The sequence below is a fragment of the Natrix helvetica genome, assembly GCF_964273705.1.
Source record: "Natrix helvetica genome assembly, chromosome: 7".
NCBI lineage: Eukaryota > Metazoa > Chordata > Lepidosauria > Squamata > Natricidae > Natrix > Natrix helvetica.
Genome location: NC_138558.1, coordinates 66,572,344 through 66,599,423, shown reverse-complemented (window position 1 = coordinate 66,599,423; position 27,080 = coordinate 66,572,344). Strand labels below are relative to the sequence as shown.

At 42.1% G+C, this 27,080-nt stretch overlaps 1 protein-coding gene across 1 annotated transcript; it reads right to left on the bottom strand.

Annotated features, from left to right (window-relative positions):
* Positions 1-2,567: 2,567 nt before the first annotated feature.
* Positions 2,568-9,227, bottom strand: SMIM20 (small integral membrane protein 20). The gene is made up of 3 exons (XM_081959456.1): positions 9,099-9,227; positions 6,976-7,032; positions 2,568-3,256 (listed from the first exon to the last, which is right to left on the bottom strand). Exons 1-3 carry the CDS (start codon positions 9,205-9,207, stop codon positions 3,219-3,221), a joined length of 204 nt encoding a protein of 67 aa, XP_081815582.1. The 5' UTR covers positions 9,208-9,227; the 3' UTR covers positions 2,568-3,218.
* Between the last annotated feature and the right edge of the window lie 17,853 nt (positions 9,228-27,080).

Genomic DNA, 27,080 nt, shown 5'->3' with positions numbered 1-27,080 from the left:
ATTCAGTTCTGGGCAGATTGGCTGTATTTAACCCTTGCTTGGACTCTCCAGAGCAGCGCCCTGGAAAATAGCACTGAGGATGTTACCTAGTTTGGTGTCATGAAACGTCTGCAAGGAATCAAGCAAGCTCGGAGAACAACGAGGGCCTCTCATGTCAACCCTGAGCTGCAAATATTCTCCTTTAATAGTAAACTCCTTTCCATCAAGAAAAGGATACAAAACTTAAATGACACCTTTTTATTTGAATTGTAAAACACAAAACATCTTTTTATTAGTTTTCATCTCCAGCCAGTCAATGTATCCATCTTTCAAGTTCAGAAGATATGGTAGTTACTTCTACAGAGCAGTTAGGATTTTTCTATTCTTTCTCAAGTGTTCAACGCTTAGTATGTTTTATCACCGAGAAAAAAAAAAAGGACAAATATCCTGAGACATGAATGGCATTTCTAAGCAAGCTTCTTCTATTCCTATGTCAGAAGATTTGTTTCAAAATAAGCCTGAAAAGGGAGAAAATTTGGCCGAAGTAATGAGAGAAATTTTGGCAGAAGCATCGGTGATAACCAAAGGGAAGTTGATGGGAGGAACAGATGGAGGGTTCGAGTTTTTATAAGATATGCAATGAAAAACAAGCTGCCAAGAGAAGTCCATATAAGATCTACCAAGAAAGCAATTAGAACACAAATACTACAAATGGCAAGAGATATAAGATTGCACTACTATTGGAAGGATACAGGATGATATAATGAAATGCTATAATAAAAACTAATTTAGTTAAATTTAGATTATGCATAAAATGAAGTAATAAGTTATAGTCAAATAAATGATTAACAATGCATAATGCATACATGTATGTATGTATGTATGTATGTATAATATGAAATTTTATATAAATTGTGAGGACTATGGAGAGGATGCTTTTGCTTTTGTAACCAAAGATAAACAACTTTATATAGAATATAATATAAAGATGTAATATTACTGGATGGTTTTAGGATCATGAAATGAAATGCCAGAAGGAAGTTATTCATAAAATAATGGAATGTGCTGAAATGGGTAAATTGACATTTGAAATTAGAGAACAAGAAGATAAACAATTTTATAAGACATGGGATTTATTTTATCAATGGTTAGATAAAAAAAACAAAGAAATGAAAGATGCTAGAGAATGTTATCAATACAAGAATAATAGAATGATACTGAATATAACATAAAGATACGTATATTATTATTGGATAGACTGAAGATGATGTAATGAATTGTTGTAATATAAATGAACCCAATATTTAGTATATTTCGTTTAAAATGAAGGAATAGTGATAGTCAAACAAATGAGATATAATGATAATAATGTATACAAACATATTCGATTTGATATTATGTGATTTATATAAATTGCAAGTGATGACTATGGAAAGGATACACAAAAACCTTGTAACCAATTGACACACTGTATGTAATGGAAGATGGCTTTATGTTTTATGTCGTTTGTCTAGAAATTAAAAAAAAATTTTTTTAAAGAATGTTCTCTCATATGGTTGTTCTACACAAATGTGGTTTCACTTGGCTTCAAGTTGATTAGACCAACAATCATTTTGTTTAACTTTATAGGTCTGTTAAATATCATTACCTACAACACTGTTTAGATTAAGCATAATGAGTGTATCCTTTACAGCAATTCCAAGTGGGCAAAGCAGCCTATTATTTGGAGGTTTAGGCAATTTCACACCCTTAAGCAAGAGATGATTTCTATACTTTGATACCACATGATGTTTGAATGCTTGTGAATTACTGCTGTACACATTTTATATACCTGTGATATTTGGGGAAAAAATAAGTGTCACAATAGATATGGAAGCAGTTTTGCAGGCTGACTGCCCACTGCCAGGAGTTTGATTCTGAGTGGCTCAAGGTTAACTCAGCCTTCTGTGGTCGGTAAAATGAGGACCCAGATTGCTTGGGGGCAATATGCTGACTCTGTAAACCGCTTAGAGAGGGCTGTAAAGCACTACGGGGTGCTATATCTAAGTGCTATTGTTATATAGAGCTGCTTGGTTTTATCTGGTCAATATGTGTGCAGAAAACCAAGACTAGGAATTACTATCTGCCTACTAGAAAAGACCTGCCAGAATACAGGTAGGCAATTTCTACATTTACGTCTCAAAGCCAACCTAAAAGGTAATGGTAAAGATTCCCCTCGCACATATGTGCTAGTTGTTCCCAACTCTAGGGAGAGGTGCTCATCTCCGTTTCAAAGCCAAAGAGCCAGCACTGTCCGAAGACATGTCCGTGGTCATGTGGCTGGCATAACACTGTTAACTTCCCACCAAAGGTGGTTCCTACTTTTCTACTTGCATTTTTACATGCTTTTGAACTGCTAGGTTGGCAGAAGCTGGGACAACGGGTGCGTCGCTCAGGATTCGAACCGCTGAACTGCCAACCTTCTGATCAACAAGCTCAGCATCTTAGCCACTGAGCCATGATGTCCCAGGCAAAGCCAGCCTAGTGACAATTTAAACACAAAATTACTGAAAAGTTTCAAATAAAGAAAAACAGTATATAACTACGAATTTTTTTTAATGGGTAATACACATTTTTTTATTTGTAACAGGAAAAGGACAAATGTAGCTTCTCTTAATTTAAAAGTTAACTTTAAAAGCCCTGAACTCAAAATGGTAGAGTTTTAATTAGAAATTCAATCCAGTTAAAAATCATCTCTTCTTGGAGCCTGAAATTATAATGTGCTTATCTGGAATATCTTTTTCAGAAATAACTATTGTTATTCTCAGTTCATCTTTTCATTTAAAGAACAGCTGAAACACTGAGCAGCCTATCCCGTGGTAATTATAAAAAGGTTCTATTTTGCACCATTTTAGAACATGTGTTTTTTAAATAATATACTTTATTAGCATATTTTATACAGACATCATCTGCATAATCTGTACAGATCAAAATAACATTTATTCTTTCAGTAAAGGAAAATCTATTATTCCATTTTCTTAACAGAAATCATTCCGTACAGTTCTCTTTGCCATATCAAGATCAGAGAGAATCGTAATGTTTGAAAATTAGCAAATACCATGAGTCTATTTGCATGAATGCAAGCCAACATGCCAACCCCTTTTTCCACATTATTTCAGTTGTCGAAAAGGTCTTGGAGCAACATGGATGGCAAAAAGGGAAATCCACACTTCTTCAAGCTCTCACTCAGGGATAGGTTTTTATTTTCTTCCAAACGGATCAGACCACACTTTTAATCCTACAGGAAAATATATAATTAGAACGTTTAGAATTATTTCTTTTAATATCAGTATCAGTGCAAGGAGATAGTAAACATGCATATATCAAAGGGAAAACCTTAATAACCCATATAATTTAAATAACAAAACAACCCCACTCCACCCCCCAAGCAGTCAGATCTGTTTAAAATTGGAAAATTAATCTGAGGTCAGAGTGATTCAGAAATGGAGTTCCTACAAGTCAGAGGTGGTATTCAGCCAGTTCTGACTGGTTCTAGCGAACCGGTAGCAGAAATTTTGAGTAGTTCGGAGAACTGGTAAATTCCACCTCTGGCTGGCTCCGCCCCCATCTAGCTGCCTCCCGAGTCCCAGCTGATTGGCGGGTCTTCTTCTGTTGCCCTGCATAGGAGAACAGAGCTGGAAAGCTGGTTAGTGGGGTGGGAAGGGAATGGGAATTTTACAGTATCCTTTCCCTGTCACGCCCACCAAGCCACACCATGCCCACAGAACCAGTAGTAAAAATGTTGAATCCCATCACTGCTACAAGCATACATTAGAATATGTAGTTTTCCTATGAGGGTAATCTTAAGACTCTGGTTAGCCTTCCTCTTTGTGAAATTTCATCAACTAATCGGGTAAGACTGTGCAGAGTTCTTACTGAATGACACACTGTATAACAACGCAGGATAGATTTAACTGTTTTGAGAAATGATCATCCAATACAGGAGGAGGGTTGGGGAATAGAACTGCCTCTGAGACCAAATACCACGGGAAAAGAACAGTAGACGAAATAACAACTATTCCCTTGACTAATTTAACAGGTTTTCTCGGAAAGAAATTCCACTCTTAAATCTAACTCATTTATTTCGAGATTTAAAGGCTGCCCAACTCTTGACAATGTGATTCTGGGAGGATGTACAACATACAATGATTTAAACAACTAACAACAAACAACATATAAATATAAGTACCAAAGCTAAAAGCTAAAATATGACATTTCCCAATTAATAAACCTGTCAATAAACTCATTATCCAATAGGAGTGTAGCAGGGGGAAAAAATATCCAGCAATAATCAGTAACTTTGAACACTAATGCACATTCTAGTTTCTCAAATAGTTGCTTAATAAACGAGTGTGGGACAAAATATGGCTAAAAAGAAACTTCAGAGAAACTTGGTTAATCTACAAAAAATCCTACTTTTTAGTTTTATTTAATAGATCTGAATCCTCAGAAATGTTGGTTTGCAGACAATGAGTCCAATCAATAACAATGCTGATAAACTTCATTAACGTGATATTTCCTAACTAGGTTATAGTAACTAAAGTCTTATCTCCCCCTCTTCTATTTCATCTCAAAAAGGGGAAGAAATTGATTTTCATTTGAATAGAGAAGGTATTTTGGCAAAGGAGTATATACTTTTGTACGTATCTAAATTGACACTTTAAATACACAGAAACAAATAGGTAGCCAGTAGTTCTAAAAATGACAATACAATAATGTATTGTAAAATACAAAGATGTTGTGCTCATATTTTGAGTGCCAAACAACGTAGGAAGCTGCTTTATAACACTTTGAAGCAATTGAATCAGGATATAATTAAAGCATGGCTAACTCTGACCAGGTTTTCCCTGTCTTGGAATTCGTACAAACCACTGTGTGGCTGGACAGATTCTAATTCTTCAAATAGGGAAAATCAGTTAAGCATAGCACTTCTATTTCTTGGAATATTTTACTTACTGGCCTTCATCCAACCCACTAAAATAGATTTCATACAGCTGAGTCCTCACCAAAGGGTAATTTAATAATTTTCCTGCATTAACCCAAATTGTCTGGATTTGTAAGCCATAAAACTAATCAGATCGGCTAGCTTGCACAACCAGCCAAGAAAAATGTGGTTGGCTAATTTGTGCAAACACAATTTCAGTAATTTAGCTGACAAGGAAAAGAGCTGGATAACATCACACAGTGGCAGGATCTCACAAACATACCCTACAGAATTACAGAAAGAGAATAAGAAACTGCAAACAGGAGGAACTAAAAGCATTAAAGAGAAAATACAATTAAATCTAGTTATTAACACAACTTGCAGCTCCTTTCCATATCTTTCTATCTTGCAAATCATCCTTGTTTTGTCTATGTCCACATTGTTTTGTTCTTCTCACTTGTTTCATTTGAAGATTTTGTCAATTCCACCAATCATGACTTCCTGTCTTGTATCTTCTCTTTCTTCATACCATTATTTTACAATTCATCCCCCACTCTTTCCATATAATCAAATTTCTGCAAACTAAAATCTCAACAACCGTACACTAAATATAAAAACAAGGGAACCAGTAAAAAAAAAGGCACATCTTTGCGCTGATTTAATTGTACGACAAAAATCTGGATTTCCGTACTGCATTTCTCCTAATATAGTCAGTCACCTGTTTCCCAAACATTGTTAAGTAATAAAACGCCTATTACCATGATGACGAACCTATGGCACGCATGCCCAAAGTGGCATGGGGAGCCATGTCACCTGGCACGTGTGGCGTCATCCGTTCCTCTTCTGGGTTTCTGGCACGTATGCACATGCGATGATCAGCTAGGCTTCGTGCTTGCGGCAATGTCAGAAACTGGAAGAGCTGGTCTTCCGTTTTCTGACGTGAGCATGCATGCCGGAAAGTTGATCAGTGTGCACACATGCGTGCCAGTAACCGGAAAACTTGCTGGCTGGCACTCATGTGCATGCCAGAAACCAGAAGTTCATTTTCCGGCACGCGCATGCCTCCTGGGCAGCTCCTCTTCCAGGTCGCAGCCCAGACGAGCGCGCACACGAAAAGATTCACCATCACTGTCCTATTACTTTTGCATTCACTCTCGACTTACAGTCCTAATTGGGATCAGAATTCCTTTCCCAAGCAAGGCGGTTAAGCTAGTTGCAACTGATTTTATGAGCTTTTTTTGCCACAGTTGTTAAGTGGATCACAGCGCCATCCTAAATACATGCCAACTGCTGAGCACCTGACCTCTGACCACATGACTTTGGGGGTGTTTGCTACCTATACAGCTTTCCCTGTATCCCATCTTCCAGAGAAAGTATGCAGCCTACTGATAATCACCCTTGAGGTGTATGTTCTTCCAAGTTCCCCAAAAACCTTTATTTAATTTATTTATATATCATACAGGTAGTCCTCGACTTACAATAGTTCGCTTAGTGAACGTTCAAAGTTACAACGGCACTGATAAAAGTTATGACCATTTTTTACACTTACGACTACTGTGGCATTCCCATGATCAAAATTCAGACACTTGGCAACTGATTCAGCTTGAGACAATCTGTCCCTTGAACAATATGAAGAAATACTATGTGCTTCTGGAAGAGCTTTTGAGGAAAACAAATAACAACTGTGTCTCGAAGGAGGTACCTTAATATAGAGCAGAGGAGTATTTACATGTTTTCCTTCTTTTCAACAAAAGAGGTATAAACTAAGGTCCAATCTGCCTCTGTTTTCCCATTTATATTTCCAAAATTGAGCAGGAGTAAAATATATGGAGGTGACAAACTGCACACTTGGGAACAATTTTCTAAGCAGTAAAAGAATGACTCAACCAAGTAGAAACTATCAACTTAAAAATGTATCTCATATCCTCAGGCTGGCATCCAAATTAAACTCCACTGCTTATGTATTTTGGGATAATTATTAAACCATAATATTCCTGAACAGACACACTTCAATAAGTAATTTAGAGATATACCTGGAGGCTGTACATCTTCTTGGATAATGCCGGCTCGATTTATACTTTGTGCCTTTTCTAATAAATATAAAATACATAAGTAGGTAAAATGCACACTTAGTTGACTTACAGCTCAATATTCTTGAATATGTTAAATGTGGCATTTAAGGCTAAGTCTCACAACAGCTATTTCTTACCCTTCTGTATCTGTTCCCGGCTCTCAGACCAAAACCCCAATACCACTCTATGCAATTTTCTTAGTTTCTTGAATTTACTCCTTACTACAGTTTTACTTTGTTCCTCCATCTTTCCTACATTGTATCTGACTCTTATCTCCCAACAGACTTTTTTACTGACCAGGCTAGGATTTTGCTTATGTAAATTTACCGTATATACACACAAGCCCATGTCCCTATATATGCACCTAATAGCATAGTACTCAATATAATACTAATACTGATAATACCACCTTACTCTTGAATAGCATAGTACTCAATACTAATACTGATATACCGCCTATATACTCGGACATTACCTTAACAGCTCTTAGGTTCTTGGTTAGGACTTGAATTGTTTTTACCAGTTCCAGAATGTAAATCAGATTGAAGATTAAATCAATAATAATAACAATAATGACGGTACTTGGTTGATACCTAGGATGCTGTCAACAAGACGTATCAACCATTAGCACCAGTCAATGGTATTTGTGATGAATTTTTGACTGTGAGTTGGCTGAGTTTCCTTTTTAATGAATAAAGTATATAATAATAGTAATAAAGCAGCTTCCTGCTATAACACCAGCGGAACGGCAAAAGACTGCACTACTCAGAACAACATACTTTTAAAGAAGATACTTGATTGATACCAAGGACGCTGGCAGCACCCCATTTCAACCATTAGCACCAGTCAATGGTATTTCTGATGCGCTTTTGAAAGTTCAGTTGACTGAGTTTTATGTTTAATTAATAAAGTATAATAATAATAATAATAATAATAATAATAATAATAATAATAATAATAATAATAATAATAAGTTGATACCTAGGATTATGACAGCAACCATTGGAGTCCGTCAATGATATTTGTGATACATTTTTAAATGCCCAGTTGGCTGAGTTTCATGTTTAATGAAAGTAATAATAAAAATATTTTTTACCAGTCCCAGACTGTGAATCGAAGATTAAATCTATAATAATTATATCCACCTCCACCTATCCCAGGTCCTTGATAGGTAGACAAACATGCCAAATCCAATTGCACATCTGTCTGACAAACCATATTTTTCTTATTATTATTAAACTTTTATTCATTAAACATGGAAGTCAACTGAACATGCAGAAATGCATCACAAATACCATTGACTGGTGCTAATGGTTGATACAGCATCCTAGCTATCAACCAAGATTATTATTGTTATTGTTATTCATTCATTAAACATGGGACTCAGTCAATTGAACATTTAAAAATGTAAAGATGTATCACAAATACCATTGACTGGTGCTAATGGTTGATACGGTTGCTGCCAACGTCCTAGGTATCAACCAAGTACCTTTTTAAAATATAAGGTGTTCCAAATAGCACAGTTTTTTGCAGTTCCACTGGTGTTATTGCAGGAAGTTGCAATTTCTTGATGTATCATTTAAAATTCTTGGACATGATGCCAAGTGCCCCGGTGACAATGGGCATCATCATCATTATTATTATAAAATGATAAATAACAAACTTTTATCTATTTAGTGCATCACCCCTGTAGATACCATACTCTAAATAAATCAATACCTAATCATACCCGTTTGTTTGCTCTTTTTTTTTAAAAAAGGAGAGAGCCGTGTGTTGAGGCTGCCCTCTCAACCGACTATAGAGGACGTCTGCAATTGGGGAGGGGGGAATTAATCCCCCAACCGCCATTCTTATTGCAGGGGGGACATTGCCGGTTAGCTGCCTTTTTTCAAACGGATTTCAAACGAGGGGAGTTATGGGATGGCTGTGATCATTTGTTTCTTCCGCTGAATAAAGGCAGCCCATTGCCCGCACCTGAGCCCAGCAGGCCAGCTGGGACCCCCACAAGGCCTCAGCCTCCTCTCCCCTCCTGCCCCCCAAGGAAAGGCCGGAGCCGGCGAAGGTGGCCGCGGGCCCTCCCTTACTGTAGTCCCCCAGGTGGCTCATGGGGTAAAAGTAGATGGGGTAGAGGGTCAGGCCCACCGCAGCAGCGAAGCCACCGAAGACCAGGACGTAGCGGCCGAGGGGCGCCATTTCTACTCGGCAAGAAGCGGAAAACGGCCGCCCGTTACTTTCCGTTTCCGGTTTCCTGTGCTCCGCCAGCCGGACGGCGCCCGAATGGCCAAGCGGCGTCCCAGAGCGTCCGCGCCTGACCCCTAGTGGCGGCCGCCGGGAAGGAGCAAGGCTCCGCTGGGCTGAGGTGCGGGGAGAGACTAGTGAAAAGGCAGCCGAGTTTCAAAAAACAAAACAAAACACCTGGCGTTTTTGATCTCAGAAATCAAATGATCCTGAAGCTGGAGGAAAGCCAGGAAGGAGAGCGGAGAGCGGAGGGGCTGCGCTCGCTGGGTGGCCTGGTTTCTTCTGCCTCAGCAGGGGGTTGGACTAGATGACCTCTAAGGTCCCTTCCAACTCTGGCATTCTGTTATCACTGAGGGTTTTTTAAAAAAAGAGACTGCACAGCCACTTGTCTGAAATGGTATCAGGTCTCCTGCTTGGTCAGGAGGTCCCTTCCCTCCAAGGTCCCTTCCAACTCTATTCTGATTAATTTATTTTCTGGCAGACGTCTCCCTGCCGGACTAGGTAACTTCATCAGTGCTGGAAAGGAGGGGGGATTGCTCTCTGCTTCTCTTTGGGGCTCTTTCCCGGCCAAGGTTTGTGTGGGGACGATGGTCTTGGTGGTCCTTTGGTTGGGCTGTTGGCTGTTTTGGCGGTTCCTTGATTGGGGGTTTTGTTGGCTTGATGGCTGGTTTGATGTTAACCTTGGGGTTGATCTCTGCTGATCTGGGTGATGATTGAATTGGATTCACAGCAGACCAACAATCAACTCAACAATGCACCAATCAAGGAACTGCCAAAGAATCCATCAGGAAACAGCCCAACCAAGGACCTCCAAGACCATCATCCCCATCGACACTGACAGGGAAGTCCCTACAATGTAAACTGACAGCAAACCCCCCTCCCTTCTAGCGCTGATGATGTTACCTAGTTTGGGTAATGAAACGTCTGCAAGAAAACAAGCACGCTTAGGGAACACCAAGGAGCTCTCATGTCCAGCCAGAGCTCCCCATAGTCTCCTTTGTCGGTCTTAACTGATTTCCCTGTCTGAAGGATTAGCATTCATCCAGTGACCCAGTGGTTTGCATGAATCTCCAAAGTGGATTTTAATTTTTTTTCCCTTTGGCATTTACATTGACATAGCTTCCCAAGTGTAGATAGAATAGACAAACAATACTGGCTCATCGATATTCCTAGGCAGGGAAAACCATGGTCAGGTATCTATGCTTTAGTTATGTCCCAATTCAATTGCTTCAAAGAGTTATCAATCAACTGGTTTTGTAAATTGTTTGGCACTCAAATGATGTGCAAGGCATCTGTATTTGTTTGGCATTGCCATTTTAAAAATTCTACTGGTTACCTACCGTATTTTTTAGAGTATAAGATGCACCTTTTTCGCCCCTAAAAGAGCATGGAAATGTTGGTGCATCTTATACACCGAATACAGTTATTTTTTTGCCTCCCGAAGCCCCACTCCTGCATCCCATTCCCCCCCCCCCTTAACACAATTAACACAATAATCATAAATAATTATAAAAACGCATAGACTTTAAACCAGAGACTTTTTTATTGGGAATTATACCAGAAATATACAACAAAGATTTGAAATATTTGATTGTAAATGTTTTAACAGCAGTTGGAACTGTATTTGCAAAAAATTGGAAAAATGAGAAAATACCAATGCAGAAGGAAATTATCCAGAAAATAATGGAATGTGCGGAAATGAGTAAATTGACATTTGAAATTGTACAACAAGAAGATGAACAATTTTATAAGGTTTGGGATTTGTTTTATCAATGGTTAGATAAAAAATCATGGTAACGGAAAATATTGAAGAATTTGTTATATTTTAAGAATAATGGAATGATATATGCAATACTATAATGGTTTAGCACTGTTAAACATTAGAATGATGTACTGGAATGATGTTGTATGCATGAATTGGGGGCTTGGACTTGGTGGTTCAATAGATCCAAGGGTTAAATAAAACGGCAGAGAGAGTTGGGGAGGGGGAGGTAGAGAACGTCAATTCCCATGGAAAATGAGAAGCAGATTTCAAGAAAACGTTTTATTCCACAGCAGGGCTGTGGTTCATGGAAAAAAGGAAAGCGTCTGGCTTTCCACTGGGTGATCTGCTACTTTTCATCCTCTATGTTTTTCCTGGCTTTGGGGAGTGGTCCTTAGGTTGTTGTATGTCCCCCACCCTCAATTGCCCGCCCAACAAAGAGAAGTTCCGAAAGTGCCAGCAAAGGGGGCGAGGAGAGGAAAGGAAGATCCTAAGTTAGAAGATCCCAAATGAAGTTAGAAAAAAGCTGGGCTCCCAAACCGAGCTGGCTTAACTGGGATAGGGGGAATAGGGGGTAGAGCTTCACCAAGGACCCTCCTCTCCTTTCCCCTCCTGAGATCGCCCTTTTCCCCCCAAAAGCAGAGGGTGTCAGTATTTAGAGGGAGCGTCTCCCAACTTCCCCCCTTTGTGTGTCACTCTTTCTCTCTCTCTCTTTCTCCACCCGTTTCTCTCCCCCTTTCCTTCTCCTTTTCCTCTGCACGGTTCCCCACAGTTTTTCACACTGAGCCATTGGGGGAGGACAGAGGGAGAGAGAGAGATGGATTGAGGGGAGCAAAGAGATGGGAGCATCCCATTTTGAGAAGCCTCCCTTCTCAAAAGATCGCTGAGAGGAGGAAAGGGAGGATTCCCCACCCCACTCAGCGCTCGATGGGAGGCTCTTGGAATGCTGATTCCCCCCAAAGCCACATATGTTTCCTAGGCCTGCTGCTTCTCCCACACATATATGATGTTTTTCTTCGGCTGCTGCTTCCCCCAACCCGCCATATGACGTTTCCCTTGGGCTGCTGCTTCTCCCACTCCACATATGTTTTTCTTGGGCTGCTGCTTCTCCCAAACCTCCATATGATGTGTTCATTGGGCTGCTGCTTTCCCTAACCCCACATATGATGTTACTCTTGGGCCGCTGCCTCTCTCACTCAACATATAATGTTTCTCTTGGGCTGCTCCTTCGCACACACAAAATTTATGATGTTTTTCTTGGGCTGCTGTTTTCCCCAACACCACATATGATGTTTTTCTTGGGCTGCTACTTCCCCCAAACCTCAATATCATGCGTTCATTGGGCTGCTGCTTTCCCTAACCCCACATATGATGTTACTCTTGGGCCGCTGCCTCTCCCACTCAACATGCAATGTTTCTCTTGGGCTGCTCCTTCCCTCACACAATTTATGATGTTTTTCTTGGGCTGCTGTTCCCCCACAACCCCCAATATGATGTTTCCCTTCTGCTGCTGCTTCCCCCACCGCACGTATGATGTTTCTCTTGGAATGCTGATTCCCCCCAACCCCACATATGTTTCCTAGGCCTGCTGCTTCTCCCACACATATATGATGTTTTTCTTCGGCTGCTGCTTCCCCCAACTCCAGATATGATGTTTCCCTTGGGCTGCTGCTTCTCCCACTCCACAAATGATGTTTGTCTTGGGCTGCTGCACCCCCCCAACCCCACATATCATGTTTCTCTTGGGCTGCTGCTTTCCCCAACACCACATAAGATGTTTTTCTTGGGCTGCTGCCTCCCCCACTCCACATATAATGTTTCTCTTGGCCTGCTGCTTCCCCCAACCCCCCATATGATGTTTTCCTTGCGCTGCTCCTTTACCCAACCCCACATATGATGTTGCTCATGGGCTGCTGCTTCCCTCACCACATTTATGATGTTTTTCTTGGGCTGCTGTTGCCCCCCAACCCCACATATTGTGTTTCCTTGGCCTGCTGCTTCCTGCACCGCACATATGATGTTTTATCATGGGCTGCTGCTTCCCTCACCCTATTTATGATGTTTTTCTTGGGCTGTCCTTGCCCCCCAACCCCACATATTGTGTTTCCTTGTGCTGCTGCTTCCCTCATCCCACACCTGCTCCCCCAACACCATATATGATGTTTCTCTTGGGCTGCTTCTCCTCTCAACCCCACATATAATGTTTCTGTTGGGCTGCTTCTTCACCCATCCCACATATGATGTTTCTCTTGGGCTGCTGGTTCCACCAACCCCACATGGCATGTTTGTCTTGGGCTGCCGCTTCCCCCAACCCCCAATATGATGTTTCTCTTTGGCTGCTGCTACCACCCCCCCACTTATGATGTTTTTCTTTGGCTGCTGATTCTCCCCAACCTCCCATGTGATGTTTCTCTTGGGGTACTGCTCCCCCCCAACACCACATATGATGTTTTCCATGGGCTACTGCTCCCCCCATCCCACATATATTTTTCCTGGGCTTCTGCTCCCCCCAACCCCACATATGATGTCCCTCTAGGGCTGCTGCTTTTCCCAACTCACATATGATGTTTCTCTTGGGCTGCTCCTTCCTCCACCCCACATATAATGTTTCTCTTGGGCTGCTGCTTCCGTCACCCCATTTATGATGTTTTTCTTGGGCTGCTGTTCTCCCCCAACCCCCAATATGATGTCTCATTTGGACTGCTGTTTTCCCCAATCCAACATATGATGTTTCTCTTGGGCTGCTTCTCCCCTCAAGCCCACATATGATGTTTCTCTTGGGCTGCTTCTTCACCCACCCCACATATGATGTTTCCCTTGGGCTGCTGTCTTTCCCACTCCACATATAATGTTTCTCCTGGCTGCTGCTATCCTCACCCCATTTATGATGTTTCCCTTGGGCTGCTGTTTTCCCCAATCCCACACGTGATATTTCTCTTGGGCTGCTGCTTCCTCCAACCTACGTATGATGTTTATCTTGGGCTGCTGCTTCCACCAAACCCAAATATCATGTTTTTCTTGGGCTGCTGCTCCCCCCCATCATCACATATGATGTTTTCCTTTGGCTACTGCTCACCCCATCCCACATATGATGTTTTTCTTGGGCTGCTGCTCCCCGAACCCCACATATGATGTTTCTCCTTAGCTGCTGCTTCCACCAACCCCACATATCATGTTTTTCTTGGGCTGCTGCTACCACCCCACCCCACATATCATGTTACTCTTGGGCTGATGTTCCCCCCAAACCCACATATGATGTTTCCTTGGGCTGCTGCTTCCTCCACTGAACATATGATGTTTTTTCATAGGCTGCTGCTTCCCTCACCCTATTTATCATGTTTTTCTTGGGCTGCTGTTCCCCCCACAAACCCACATATGATTTTTCCTTGGGCTGCTGCTTCCCCCATCCCACATCTGAAGTTTGTCTTGGGCTGCTGCTCCCCCGAACCCCACATATGATGTTTCTCTTTGGCTGCTGCTTTCCCCAACACCACATATGATGTTTCTCTTGGGATGCTGATTCTCCCCAAGCCCCTATAGGACGTTTCCCTTGGGCTTCTGCTTCCCCCACCCCACATATGATATTTCCTTCTGCTGCTGCATCCCCCACCGCACATTTGATGTTTCTCTTCGGCTGCTACTTTCACCAACCCCACATATAATGTTTCTCTTGGGCTGCTGCTTCCTCCGCCCCACATATGATGTTTCTCTTGGGCTGCTGCTTCCTCCACCCTACATATGATGTTTCTCTTGGGCTGCTGCTATCCTCACCCCATTTATGATGTTTTTCTTGGGCTGCTGTTCCCCCACAACCCCCAATATGATGTTTCCCTTGGGCTCCTGTTTTTCCCAATCCCACATATGATGTTTCTCTTGGGCTACTACTTCCACCAACCATACATATGATGTTTCTCTTGGGCTGCTGGTTCCACCAACCCCACATGGCATGTTTTTCTTGGGCTGATGCTACCCCCTAACCCCACATATGATGTCTCTCTTGGGCTGCTTCTTCACTCACCCCACATATGATGTTACTCTTGGGCTGCTGATTCTCCCCAACCCCCCCCCCCATATGATCTTTTCCTTGGACTGCTGCTTCTCCCACTCCACATATGATGTTTCCTTCTGCTGCTGCTTCCCAACCGCACATATGATGTTTTTCTTGGGCTACTGCTTCCTCCACCCCACATATGATGTTTCTCTTGGGCTGCTACTTCCACCAACCCTACATATGATATTTCTCTTGGGCTACTGCTTCCACCAACGCCGTAAATCATGTTTTTCTTGGGCTGCTGCTCCCCCCCAACACCACATATGATGTTTTCCTTGGGCTACTGCTTCTCCCGTCCCACATATGATGTTTTTCCTGGGCTTCTGCTCCCCCCAACCCCACATATGATGTCTCTCTAGAGCTGTTGCTTCCCCCAACCCACATATGATGTTTCTATTGGGCTGCTGCCTTTCCCACTCCACATATAATGTTTCTCTTGGGCTGCTGCTTCCGTCACCCCATTTATGATTTTTTTCTTGGGCTGCTGTTCTCCCCCAACCCCCAATATGATGTCTCCCTTGGACTGCTGTTTTCGCCAATCCCACATATGATGTTCCTCTTGGGCTGCTTCTCCCCTGAACCCCACATATGATGTTTCTCTTGGGCTGCTTCTTCATCCACCCCACATATGACGTTTTTCTTGGGCTGCTGTCTTTCCCACTCCACATATAATGTTTCTCTTGGGCTGCTGCTTCCACCAAACCCAAATATCATGTTTTTCTTGGGCTGCTGCTCCCCCCCATCATCACATATGACGTTTTCCTTCGGCTACTGCTCACCCCATCCCACATATGATGTTTTTCTTGGGCTGCTGCTCCCCCGAACCCCACATATGATGTTTCTCTTGGGCTGCTGTCTTTCCCACTCCACATATAATGTTTCTCTTGGGCTGCTGCTTCTCCCAGACCACATATGATGTTTCTCTTGGGCTACTACTTCCACCAAGCCTACATATGATGTTTCTCTTGGGCTGCTGCTTCCAGCAACCCCACATATGATGTTTCCTTTGGGCTCTTGTTTTTCCCAATCCCACATATGATGTTTCTCTTGGGCTGCTGCTTCTCCCAGACCACATATGATGTTTCTCTTGGGCTACTACTTCCAACAACCCCACATATCATGTTTCTCTTGGGCTGCTGCTTCCTCCAACCCACATATGATGTTTCTCTTGGGCTGCTGTTCCCCCCAAACCCCCAATATGATGTTTCCCTTGGGCTGCTGTTTTCCCCAATCCCACATATGATGTTTCTCTTGGGCTGCTGCTTCTCCCAGACAACATATGATGTTTCTCTTGGGTTACTACTTCCACCAACCCTACATATGATGTTTCTCTTGGGCTGCTGCTTCCAGCAACCCCACATATAATCTTTCTCTTGGGCTGCTGCTACCCCCAACACCACATATGATGTTTCTCTTGGGCTGCTGCTTTCCTCATTCAATTTATGATGGTTTTCTTGGGCTGCTGCTCCCCCAAAACCCCCAATACGATGTTTCTCTTTGGCTGCTGCTTCCACCACCCCGCATATGATGTTTCTCTTGGGCTGCTGCCTCTCCCACTCCACATATAATGTTTCTCTGGGGCTGCTGCTATCCTCACCCCATTTATGATGTTTTTCTTGGGCTGCTGTTCCCCCACAACCCCCAATATGATGTTTTCCTTGGGCTCCTGTTTTCCCCAATCCCACATATGATGTTTCTCTTCGGCTACTACTTCCACCAACCCTACATATGATGTTTCTCTTGGGCTGCTGCTACTCCCAACACCACACATCATGTTTCTCTTGGGCTGCTTCTTCACCCACCCCACATATGATGTTACTCATGCGCTGCTGCTTTCCTCACCCCATTTATGATGGTTTTCTTGGGCTACTGCTCCCCCAAAACCCCCAATATGATGTTTCTCTTTGGCTGCTGCTTCTACCAGCCCACATATGATGTTTCTCTTGGACTGCTGCCTTTCCCACTCCACATATAATATTTCTCTTGGGCTGCTGCTATCCTCACCCCATTTATGATGTTTTTCTTGGGCTGCTCTTCCCCTACAACCCCCAATATGATGTTTCCCTTGGGCTCCTGTTTCCCCAACCCCCCATATGATGTTTTCCTTGGGCTGCTGCTTCTCCCACTCCACTTATGATGTTTGTCTTGGGCTGCTGCTCCCCCCCAACCCCAGATATGCTGTTTCCCTTGGGCTGCTTCTTCACCCACCCCACATATGATGTTTTTCCTGGGCTGCTGCTTTCCCCAACCCCACATATTATGTTATTCTTGGGCCGCTGCCTCTCACACTCCAAATATAATGTTTCTCTTGGACTGCTGCCTTTCCCACTCCACATATAATGTTTCTCTTGGGCTACTGCTTCCCTCGCCACATATATGATGTTTTTCTTGGGCTGCTGTTCACCCCCAACCCCACATATGATGTTTCTCTTTGACTGCTGCTTCCACCATCCTACATATGATGTTTTTCTTGGGATCCTGATTTCCCCCAACCCCACATATGATATTTCCTAGACCTGCTACTACCCCCACCACGTATATAATGTTTTTCTTGGGCTGCTGCTTCCCCCACACCACATATGATGTTTCTCTTGGGCTGCTACTTCCTCCGCCCCACCTATGATGTTTCTCTTGGGCTGCTGCTTCCACCAACCCCACATATCATGTTTTTCTTGGCCTGCTGCTCCCCCCCAACACCGCATATGATGTTTTCCTTGGACTACTGCTCTCTCCCATCCAACATATGATGTTTTTCCTGGGCTTCTGCTCCCCCCAACCCCACATATGAGATTTTTCTTGGGCAGCTGCTCCCCCGAACCCCACATATGATTTTTCTCTTGGAATGCTGATCCCCCCCAACCCCAAATATGACGTTTTTCTTGGGCTGCTGCTTCCTCCACCCCACATATGATGTTTCTCTTGGAATGCTGATTCCTCCCAAACTCAGATATGATGTTTTCTTTGGGCTACTGCTCCCCCCATCCCACATTAGAACCACTTCTGACCTCCGCTCCTTCCGGCAAAAATTGAAGACTCACCTGTTCCGATTAGCAGGCCTGGCATAATTACAACTGTCCCTCCTGGCAAATGTATTATTATCTGGTTATCTTAGGGTTTTTTAATCTGTTGTGTCTGTTTTAGGGATTTAAAAAATATATATATTTATTTAGCTTTGTACAGTTCTTTTAATTGCATTTTAACCTCCTCCAAACTGTACATATTTAATTTTTTATTGTATTTTGTGATATTCTCTATGGACTGTACACCGCCCCGAGTTCCTTCTGGGAGAGGGGGCGGTCTAGAAGCACCAAATATAAATAAAAATAAATAAATAAATATGATGTTTTTCCTGGGCTGCTGCTTTCCCCAACCCCACATATGATGTTACTCTTGAGCCGCTGCCTCTCACACTCCAAATATAATGTTTCTCTTGGGCTGCTGCTTCCCCCACATCACATATGATGTTTCTCTGGGGATGCTGATTCCCACCAACCCCCCATACGATGTTTCCCTTGGGCTGCTGTTTCCCCCACCCCACATATGATTTTTCTCTTGGAATGCTGATTCCCCCCAACCCCACATATGACGTTTTTCTTGGGCTGCTGCTTCCTCCACCCCACATATGATGTTTCTCTTGGAATGCTGATTCCTCCCAAACCCAGATATGATGTTTTCTTTGGGCTACTGCTCCCCCCATCCCACATATGATGTTTTTCCTGGGCTGCTGCTTTCCCCAACCCCACATATGATGTTACTCTTGGGCCGCTGCCTCTCACACTCCAAACATAATCTTTCTCTTGGGCTGCTGCTTCCCTCACCACATATATGATATTTTCTTGGGCTGCTGTTCCCACAGAACCCCCAATATGATGTTTCCCTTGGGCTGCTGCTTCTCCCACCTCCATTTATGATGTTTTTCTTGGGCTGCTGTTCCCCCACAAAACCCCAATATGATGTTTCCCTTGGGCTGCTGCTTTCCCCAATACCACATATGATGTTTCTCTTGGGCTGCTGCTTCCCCCACATCACATATGATGTTTCTCTGGGGCTGCTACTTCCAACAACCCCACTTATGATGTTTCTCTTGGGCTGCTCCTTCACACACCCCACATATGATGTTTTTCTTGGGTTGCTGCTTTCCTCACCCCATTTATGATGTTTCACTTGGGTTGCTGTGTTCCCCAATTCCACATATGATGTATCTCTTGGGCTGCTGCTTCCACCAACCACACATATCATGTTTTTGGGGAGCTGCTGCTCCCCCCATCACCACATATGACGTTTTCCTTGGGCTACTGCTCCCCCCATCACACATATGATGTTTTTCTTGGGCTGCTGCTAACCCGAACCCCACATATGATGTTTCCCTTTGGCTGCTGCTACCCCCCCACACACACACATATGATGTTTCTCTTGGGATGCTGATTCTCCCCAAACCCCTGTATGAAGTTTCCCTTGGGCTTCTTCTTCCCCCACCCCACCTATGTTATTTCCTTCACCCACGCCACATATGATGTTTTTCTTGGGCTGCTGCTTTCCACACCCCATTTATGATGTTTCCCTTGGGCTGCTATTTTCCCCAATCCCACATATGATGTTTCTCTTGGGCTGCTGCTTCCACCAACCACACATATCATGTTTTTTGGGGGGCTGCTGCTCCCCCCCATCACCACATGTGATGTTTTCCTTGGGCTACTGCTCCCCCCATCACACATATAATGTTTTTCTTGGGCTGCTGCTCCCCCGAACCCGACATATGATGTTTCTCTTTGGCTGCTGCTACCACCACCCCACATATGATGTTTCTCTTGGGATGCTGATTCTCCCCAAACCCCCACATGAAGTTTCCCTTGGGCTTCTTCTTCCCCCACCCCACCTATGATATTTCCTTCTGCTGCTGCATCCCCCACCGCACATATGATGTTTTCCTTTGGCTGCTGCTTTCCCCACCGCACATATGATGTTTCTTTTGGGATGCTGCTTCCGTCACCCCATTTATGATGTTTTTCTTGGGCTGCTGTTCTCCCCCAACCCCCAATATGATGTCTCATTTGGACTGCTGTTTTCCCCAATCCAACATATGATGTTTCTCTTGGGCTGCTTCTCCCCTCAAGCCCACATATGATGTTTCTCTTGGGCTGCTTCTTCACCCACCCCACATATGATGTTTCCCTTGGGCTGATGTCTTTCCCACTCCACATATAATGCTTCTCTTGGGCTGCTGCTATCTTCACCCCATTTATGATGTTTTTCTTGGGCTGCTGTTCCCCCACAACCCCCAATATGATGTTTCCCTTGGGCTCCTGTTTTTCTCAATCCTACATATGATGTTTCTCTTGGGCTGCTGCTTTCCCCACACCACATATGATGTTTCTCTTGGGCTACTACTTCCACCAACCATACATATGATGTTTCTCTTGGGCTGCTAAGGGCAACCCACCAAGAGAGCGCAGGGCGGACGAACACGTCCGTCACTCTCAACCACCGGAAGCAGAACCTCAAGGGATTTCACTTTTTTCCCTGATAGGCACCAATCCCTTTCCAGAATTGATTTTATACTAATTACAAATGATTTTTTTTCCAGGGTAAAGAAGACTAAGATATGCCCGAGAACTTTAACAGATCACAACCCGGTCTGGATGGAACTTGAATATGGAGACCGACGCAGGAGGTCTTGGAGATTAAATGAAAATCTATTTAGATATGAGAAAAATGTTACGGAATGTAAAAAACTATTGAAAGAATATTTTGCTTTTAACATGCATAAGGGGATATCAATGGAAATGATTTGGGACGCATATAAAGCATACATGAGAGGCGTTTTAATAAATCTGAATAATGTTTATAGGCGCAGACAAAGGGAGAAACAAAGGGAATTAGAGGAAGAGATTAAAAAAGAGCAGGAGTTAATGTCTAAACCAGATGATAAGAAGACAAAAGAGATAATTACTTTATTGCGAGGGCAGTTCAATATGTTAATGTCGGACCAGATAGCCACTAATTTTCTATATGCTAAACATAACACTTTTTGTAATGCCAATAAACCAGGTCGATGGTTAGCATATATGTTAAGGAAAAAACAAAGATCCCGTAATATAGAGAAAGTAGAATATAAAGGGAACGAAGTTTTTCAACAGGATATGATTAAAAAGACTTTTTTAGAATTTTACACCAGATTGTATGATGGTGACAAAATACAAGGGTCAGACATAGACCGATATTTAGAGAAAGAGAAATTTCTATACTTACAGATGAGCAAAGGGGAAGATTGAATCAACTTGTAACTACAGAGGAAATCTTCCTGGCAATTAAGCAGTTAAAAATCGGCAAAGCTCCTGGCACAGATGGCTTGACAGCAGTTTATTATAAAAAGTTACAACTAGAAATGATGGAACCTCTTAGGGAACTATTTAATAAAATCCAAATGGAAGGCAGGGTCCCACCATCTTGCAAAACAGCTTTTATTTCATTGATTCCAAAAGAAGAACAGGATCCTACCCAGCCAAAAAAATACAGGCCTATTTCACAACTTAACACAGACTACAAAATCTTGCTAAAATATTGGTAAACAGGTTAATGCCAATTGCGCAACAAACGATTCACAATGATCAGTCTGGTTTTATACAGGGAAGGCAAATGAAAAGTAATGTAAGACAAATCATTAATATAATGGAATATCTGGGAAAGTATAATCAAGTCCCGGCAGTGCTTCTATTCTTAGATGAGGAGAAAGCATTCGACCAAGTCAATTGGCAATTTTTAATAAAAATACTACAAAAGATGCAGTTTGGAGAGCATTTCATGCAATCTATAAAAGCAATATACCAGAAACAGACAGCACAAATTATAGTTAATGGAGGCTTAACAGAATCTTTTAAAATTGAAAAAGGAACAAGACAGGGGTGTCCCTTGTCTCCATTATTGTTTATCTTACAATACAATACAATAGTAGAGTTGGAAGGGACCTTGGAGGTCTTCTAGTCCAACCCCCTGCCTAGGCAGGAAACCCTATACCGTTTCAGACAAATAGCTATCCAACATCTTCTTAAAGACTTCCAGTGTTGGGGTATTCACAACTTCTGGAGGCAAGCTGTTCCACTGATTAATTGTTCTAACTGTCAGGAAATTTCTCCTCAGTTCTAAGTTGCTTCTCTCCTTGATTAGTTTCCACTCATTGCTCCTTGTTCTACCCTCAGGTGCCTTGGAGAATAGTTTGACTCCCTCTTCTTTGTGGCAACCCCTGAGATATTGGAACAATGCTATCATGTCTCCCCTAGTCCTTCTTTTCATTAAACTAGACATCCCCAGTTCCTGCAACCATTCTTCATATGTTTTAGCCTCCAGTCCCCTAATCATCTTTGTTGGTCTTCTCTGCACTCTTTCTAGAGTCTCCACATCTTTTTTACATCGTGGCGACCAGAACTGAATGCAGTATTCCAAGTGTGGTCTTACCAGGGCATTATAAAGTGGTATTAACACTTCACGTGATTTTGATTCTATCTAAATCTTAACCCTGGAATTGTTATTGAACAGAATACGTGGGTCTGACGAACTACAAGGAATTAAGATTAGGCACTACGAATATAGCGTAAGAGCATTTGCGGATGACTTGGTTGTAACTTTAACCCAGCCGGGGGAATCAGTTATAGGTCTAATGAATATAATTAACCAATATGGTCAAGTATCTGGGTTCAAAGTAAATCTAGAGAAGACAAAGATGATAGCTAAAAATATGATTACGAATAAAAAAAAAGAATTAGAAAGAGTAACAGGATGTGAGATAGTAAAAAGGTTAAATATTTAGGAATTTATATTACAACTTCAAATGGGAAATTATATAAGTACAATTATGAACCATTATGGCATAAAATACAGAGAGAAATGAATAATTGGAAAAAACTACAATTATCTTTGCTGGGAAGGATAGCAGCAGTTAAAATGAATGTTTTGCCCAAGTTTCTATTTCTTTTTCAAATGATACCAATACTTTAAAAAGACGCAAATTTGGAAGAATGGCAAAAAGGTATTAACAACTTTGTTTTGGCAGGAAAGAAACAGAGAATAAAACTTAAAATAATGCAAGACATACATGAAAGAGGAGACTTAAAAAGGCCCAACTTAAAATTATACTATGAAGCAGCAGTTTTAACAACAATCAGCGATTGGATTAACCTAACAGAGGATAGAATATTGAATATTAAGGTTTATGATTTGGTATATGGCTGGCATGCTTATTTAATATATGACAAGAAGGTCGACAAGATCTTTAAAAGTCATATTTTAAGGAATGCCTATTGCATGTCTGGAAAAAATATCAATATAGGCAAAACGACAAGATACCCATGTGGGGGGTGCCTAGACACACCATAGAAAACATAACTATAGAACAAAAACAAGATGTAACTACATATGCAGAACTCCTTAGTATGGATAGAGGTGTACTACAGTTAAAATCTTTGAATGCGTTAAGAGACGAAAGGGTAATTCAAAGCTCGTTTCAGTATAGTCAGTTACAGGCTAGATGGAAAAAAGACCAGAAATCCGGTATTATCCAAAATGAGGATAACTTGATAAAACGAATCAGGGACCAGGGTCAAATGCACATAAAAAGATTATATAATGTCTTGATAGAAATAGACTCAGAAACAGAATTAGTTAAAGATTGTATGATAAAATGGGCACAAAATTTTGAAGAACCAATAATGATGGAAACATGGGAAGAGATTTGTGTAAGAAATGTAAAGTTTACACAAGCTCAGAACTTGAGAGAGAATTTCTACAAGATGCTGTACAGATGGCATTTAGATCCAAAAAGGCTAGCCTGTATGTATCCGAATCTACAATCTAAATGTTGGAGATGTGATTGTGTTAATGCCACGTATTATCATATTTGGTGGACTTGTAAAAAAGTTAAAGCATTTTGGATAAAAATATGGTGGGTTATTCAAAACATTTTGAAAAAGAGGATAAAGTTCACACCCCAGTTGTTTTTGTTAGGCATAGTTTCAGATTGTACTGTTATAGAGACTAATTTGATCTTGAACCTAACGACGGCAGCAAGATTGTTGGTGGCGCAATATTGGAAGAAGGAAGAGTTGCCCACTATCCAAGAATGGACGTTAAAAGTAGTAAACTTAGCAGAGATGGCCAAAATTTCAGCATATCTGAAGGACCACTCAGATGAGAAGTACAAGCTAGTCTGGAGAAGGTGGATTGACTATATTCAAAACAAATACCGGACTAAAAAATTTCAGTTAGCTTATGAATGAAGGCATAAAGAATGTTACAATTTATTCAAAGTTAGTTTAATAGAGTTAAAGCACAAGAATAGTAACATGTTAAAATTAGTTAGCTTATGTTAGCGTATGGTTGTTAAATGTTTATACCCTGTATTTTGCTCTGGGAGGTCGGGGGGAGGGAGGGTGGGAAGAGGGAAGGGTAAGGGGGGTGATAATTGTAAAATTTATTAAAAATTCTTAATAAAAAATAAAACATTTTATATAAATGTTCTATATATGCAGTTGACATTGTTAATTTATAATTCCTATCCCACAATTTCTGCCATTTATCTAATTCTATACAATGTTTTCCCCAAAATATGACCGGGTCTTATTTTCTTTTGCCCCCCCCCCCCAAAAGGCTAGGGCTTCTTTTTGGATGGGTCTAACTATTGACATACCTTGTGGCAGTGGCACCAACACCCCCTCCCAACAGGAGCCCGCTGCTGACCCATTTCTGTGGCCGCTTTCTGCTGCTCGCATGCATCGCTCCCGGCTTCTGTTTTGCCACCAGAGCCTTCCAGAAAGCTCTCTGCAGCCAAGAACAAGGTCCACATTGACAAGCGCATCGCCCCCCACCTCCCGGCCTCCATTTTGCCCTGGAAACAGCAAAGGACCAGCCCACAGTGCCTCTGCCAGCAAAAATGGAGCTCGAGAGGGCCACCAGCAGCACTCCCAAGCTCCATTTTCACTGGCAGAGGGTTGCAGGATGCTGTCAGAGCTGAAAACAGAGTTTGGGACCCTATTTTCACTGGCACCATAGGCTCCCTTGACAAAAGTGACTTCAAACTAGCCACACCCACCCTGGCCATTGATGGGTTCAGAAACCAGGCATAGCAAGGTATCCAAAATGTCTGTCTGCCTTCTTGCTTTTTATACAGTTTTTCACAAGCAGCCAATAGTATATGCCAACAGCATCATTATTGAGTATTCTCCTTGTCAATCTCTAAGAACATCCCACCAGGGTAGAGTCTCATGTATCTAGATGGTTCCTGGTACTGCCTGGTGGTGCTAATTAGGTGAGCTCATAGACATAACAGGTAAACTATTACTGAGACGCGGCAGTGTGCTGCACACTGCCTCTACAAACCTTTATATGACCTCTATCTCTATAGGCCACGTCCACCATGGCCTCCCTAGGTCAAACACAACCCTGATGCAGCGCTCAATGAAATTGAGTTTGACGCCCCGACATAGAGAATTGAATAAAAGTCTTCATGATAACTTCTGGATCCGAAACGCGTCTTCCCATGGGCCGTGGTCACATCTGGAAAGCATGCAGTGTTTGTCAACTTAGTTTGTTAAGCCAGAAGGGGGCTGAGCACTGGTTCCCACCCCCCCCTAATATCTGTTACAGATAGCCCTTTCAACTTTCAGCCATTAATGTACCCAGTGTTATAGGTTGTAAGTTCCGCCGGTCATAAACCAGATCACTATGGGTCCGTGATTGATTTTTTTGACCTTTGACTGGATTAAGGGATTTGTTCAAAAATACAGACATTGTAAATAATCATACATTCATGTGCCTCTCATAGGGGAAATTATTTTCAAGAATAGAAGAAGAATAGAATAGAGCCGGTAGGGACCTTGGAGATCTTCTAGTCCAGCCCCCTGCTCAAACAGGAGACACTATACAATTTCATATAAGTGACTGTCTAATCTCTTCTTTAAAATGTCCACTGATGGGGTGCCCACGACTTCTGGAGGCAAGCTGTTCCATTGGTCAATAGTTCTCACTGTTAGGAAATTGCTCCTTAATTCCAGGTTGCTTCTCTCCTTGGTTAATTTCCATCCATTGTTTCTTCTCCTGCCTTCTGGTGCCTTGGAGAATAGTTTGATTCTCTCTTCTTTGTGGCAGCTCCTCAAATACTGGAAAACTGCTATCATGGCACCTCTAATTCTTCTTTTCTTTAGAAAAGAATGGCATCTAATTTTGGTAGATGCCCAAAAGTGGAGAAATGTGGACCAAAATGCATAGAAATATCAGTACAGATAGTTCTCAGTTTATAACCATTTGTTTAGTGTCCGTTCGAAGCTACAATAGCACTGAAAAACGTGATTTACGTCCCTTTTTCACACTGATGATCATTGCAGCATCCTTGTGGTTGACCTCCAGCAAGCTAAGGTAGTCTTCGGCTTACAACCACAATTGAGCCCAAAATTTCTGTTGCCAAGTGAGAAATTTGTTAAGTGAGTTTTGTCCCATTTTATGACTTTCCTTGCCACGTTTGTTAAGTGAATCACTGCAGTTCTTAAATCAATTACAAGGTTGTTAAATGAATTTGGCTTCCCCATTGGTTTTGCTCGTCAGAAGGGCGCAACAGGGGATCACATGACCCAGGACACTGCAACCGTCATAAGTACATGCCAGTTGCCAAGCATCTGAATTTTGATCACGTGACTATGGGGATATTTCAACAATCATAAGGGTGAAAAATGGTCATAATTCACTATTTTTACTTTTTTAACTTCAAAGCGTAATTAAATGAATGGCTGTAAGTCGAGGACTACCTGATACTTAACCCAGGTAGTCCTCAACATACAACCACAATGGAGGCTGTTCACATTTCTGTTCCTAAGTGAGACATTTGTTAAGTGAGTTTTGCCCCATTTTATGACCTCTCCGGCCATAATCGTTAAGTGAATCACTGCAGTTGTTAAATTAGCCACACAAATTGTCTTGCCTTATCAGAAAGTCACAAAAGTTGATTGCATGACTCTGGGACACTGCGACTGT

What these genes read in the sequence shown, in the direction of transcription:
- SMIM20 (XM_081959456.1), bottom strand. Translation starts at nt 9,207, where the DNA reads ATGGCGCCCCTCGGCCGCTACGTCCTGGTCTTCGGTGGCTTCGCTGCT. An exon ending in GAGCCACCTGGGGGACTACA is followed by an intron (nt 7,033 to 9,098) that starts GTAAGGGAGGGC and finishes TATATTTATTAG; the next exon opens with AAAAGGCACAAAGTATAAAT. An exon ending in AGAAGATGTACAGCCTCCAG is followed by an intron (nt 3,257 to 6,975) that starts GTATATCTCTAA and finishes ATTTTCCTGTAG; the next exon opens with GATTAAAAGTGTGGTCTGAT.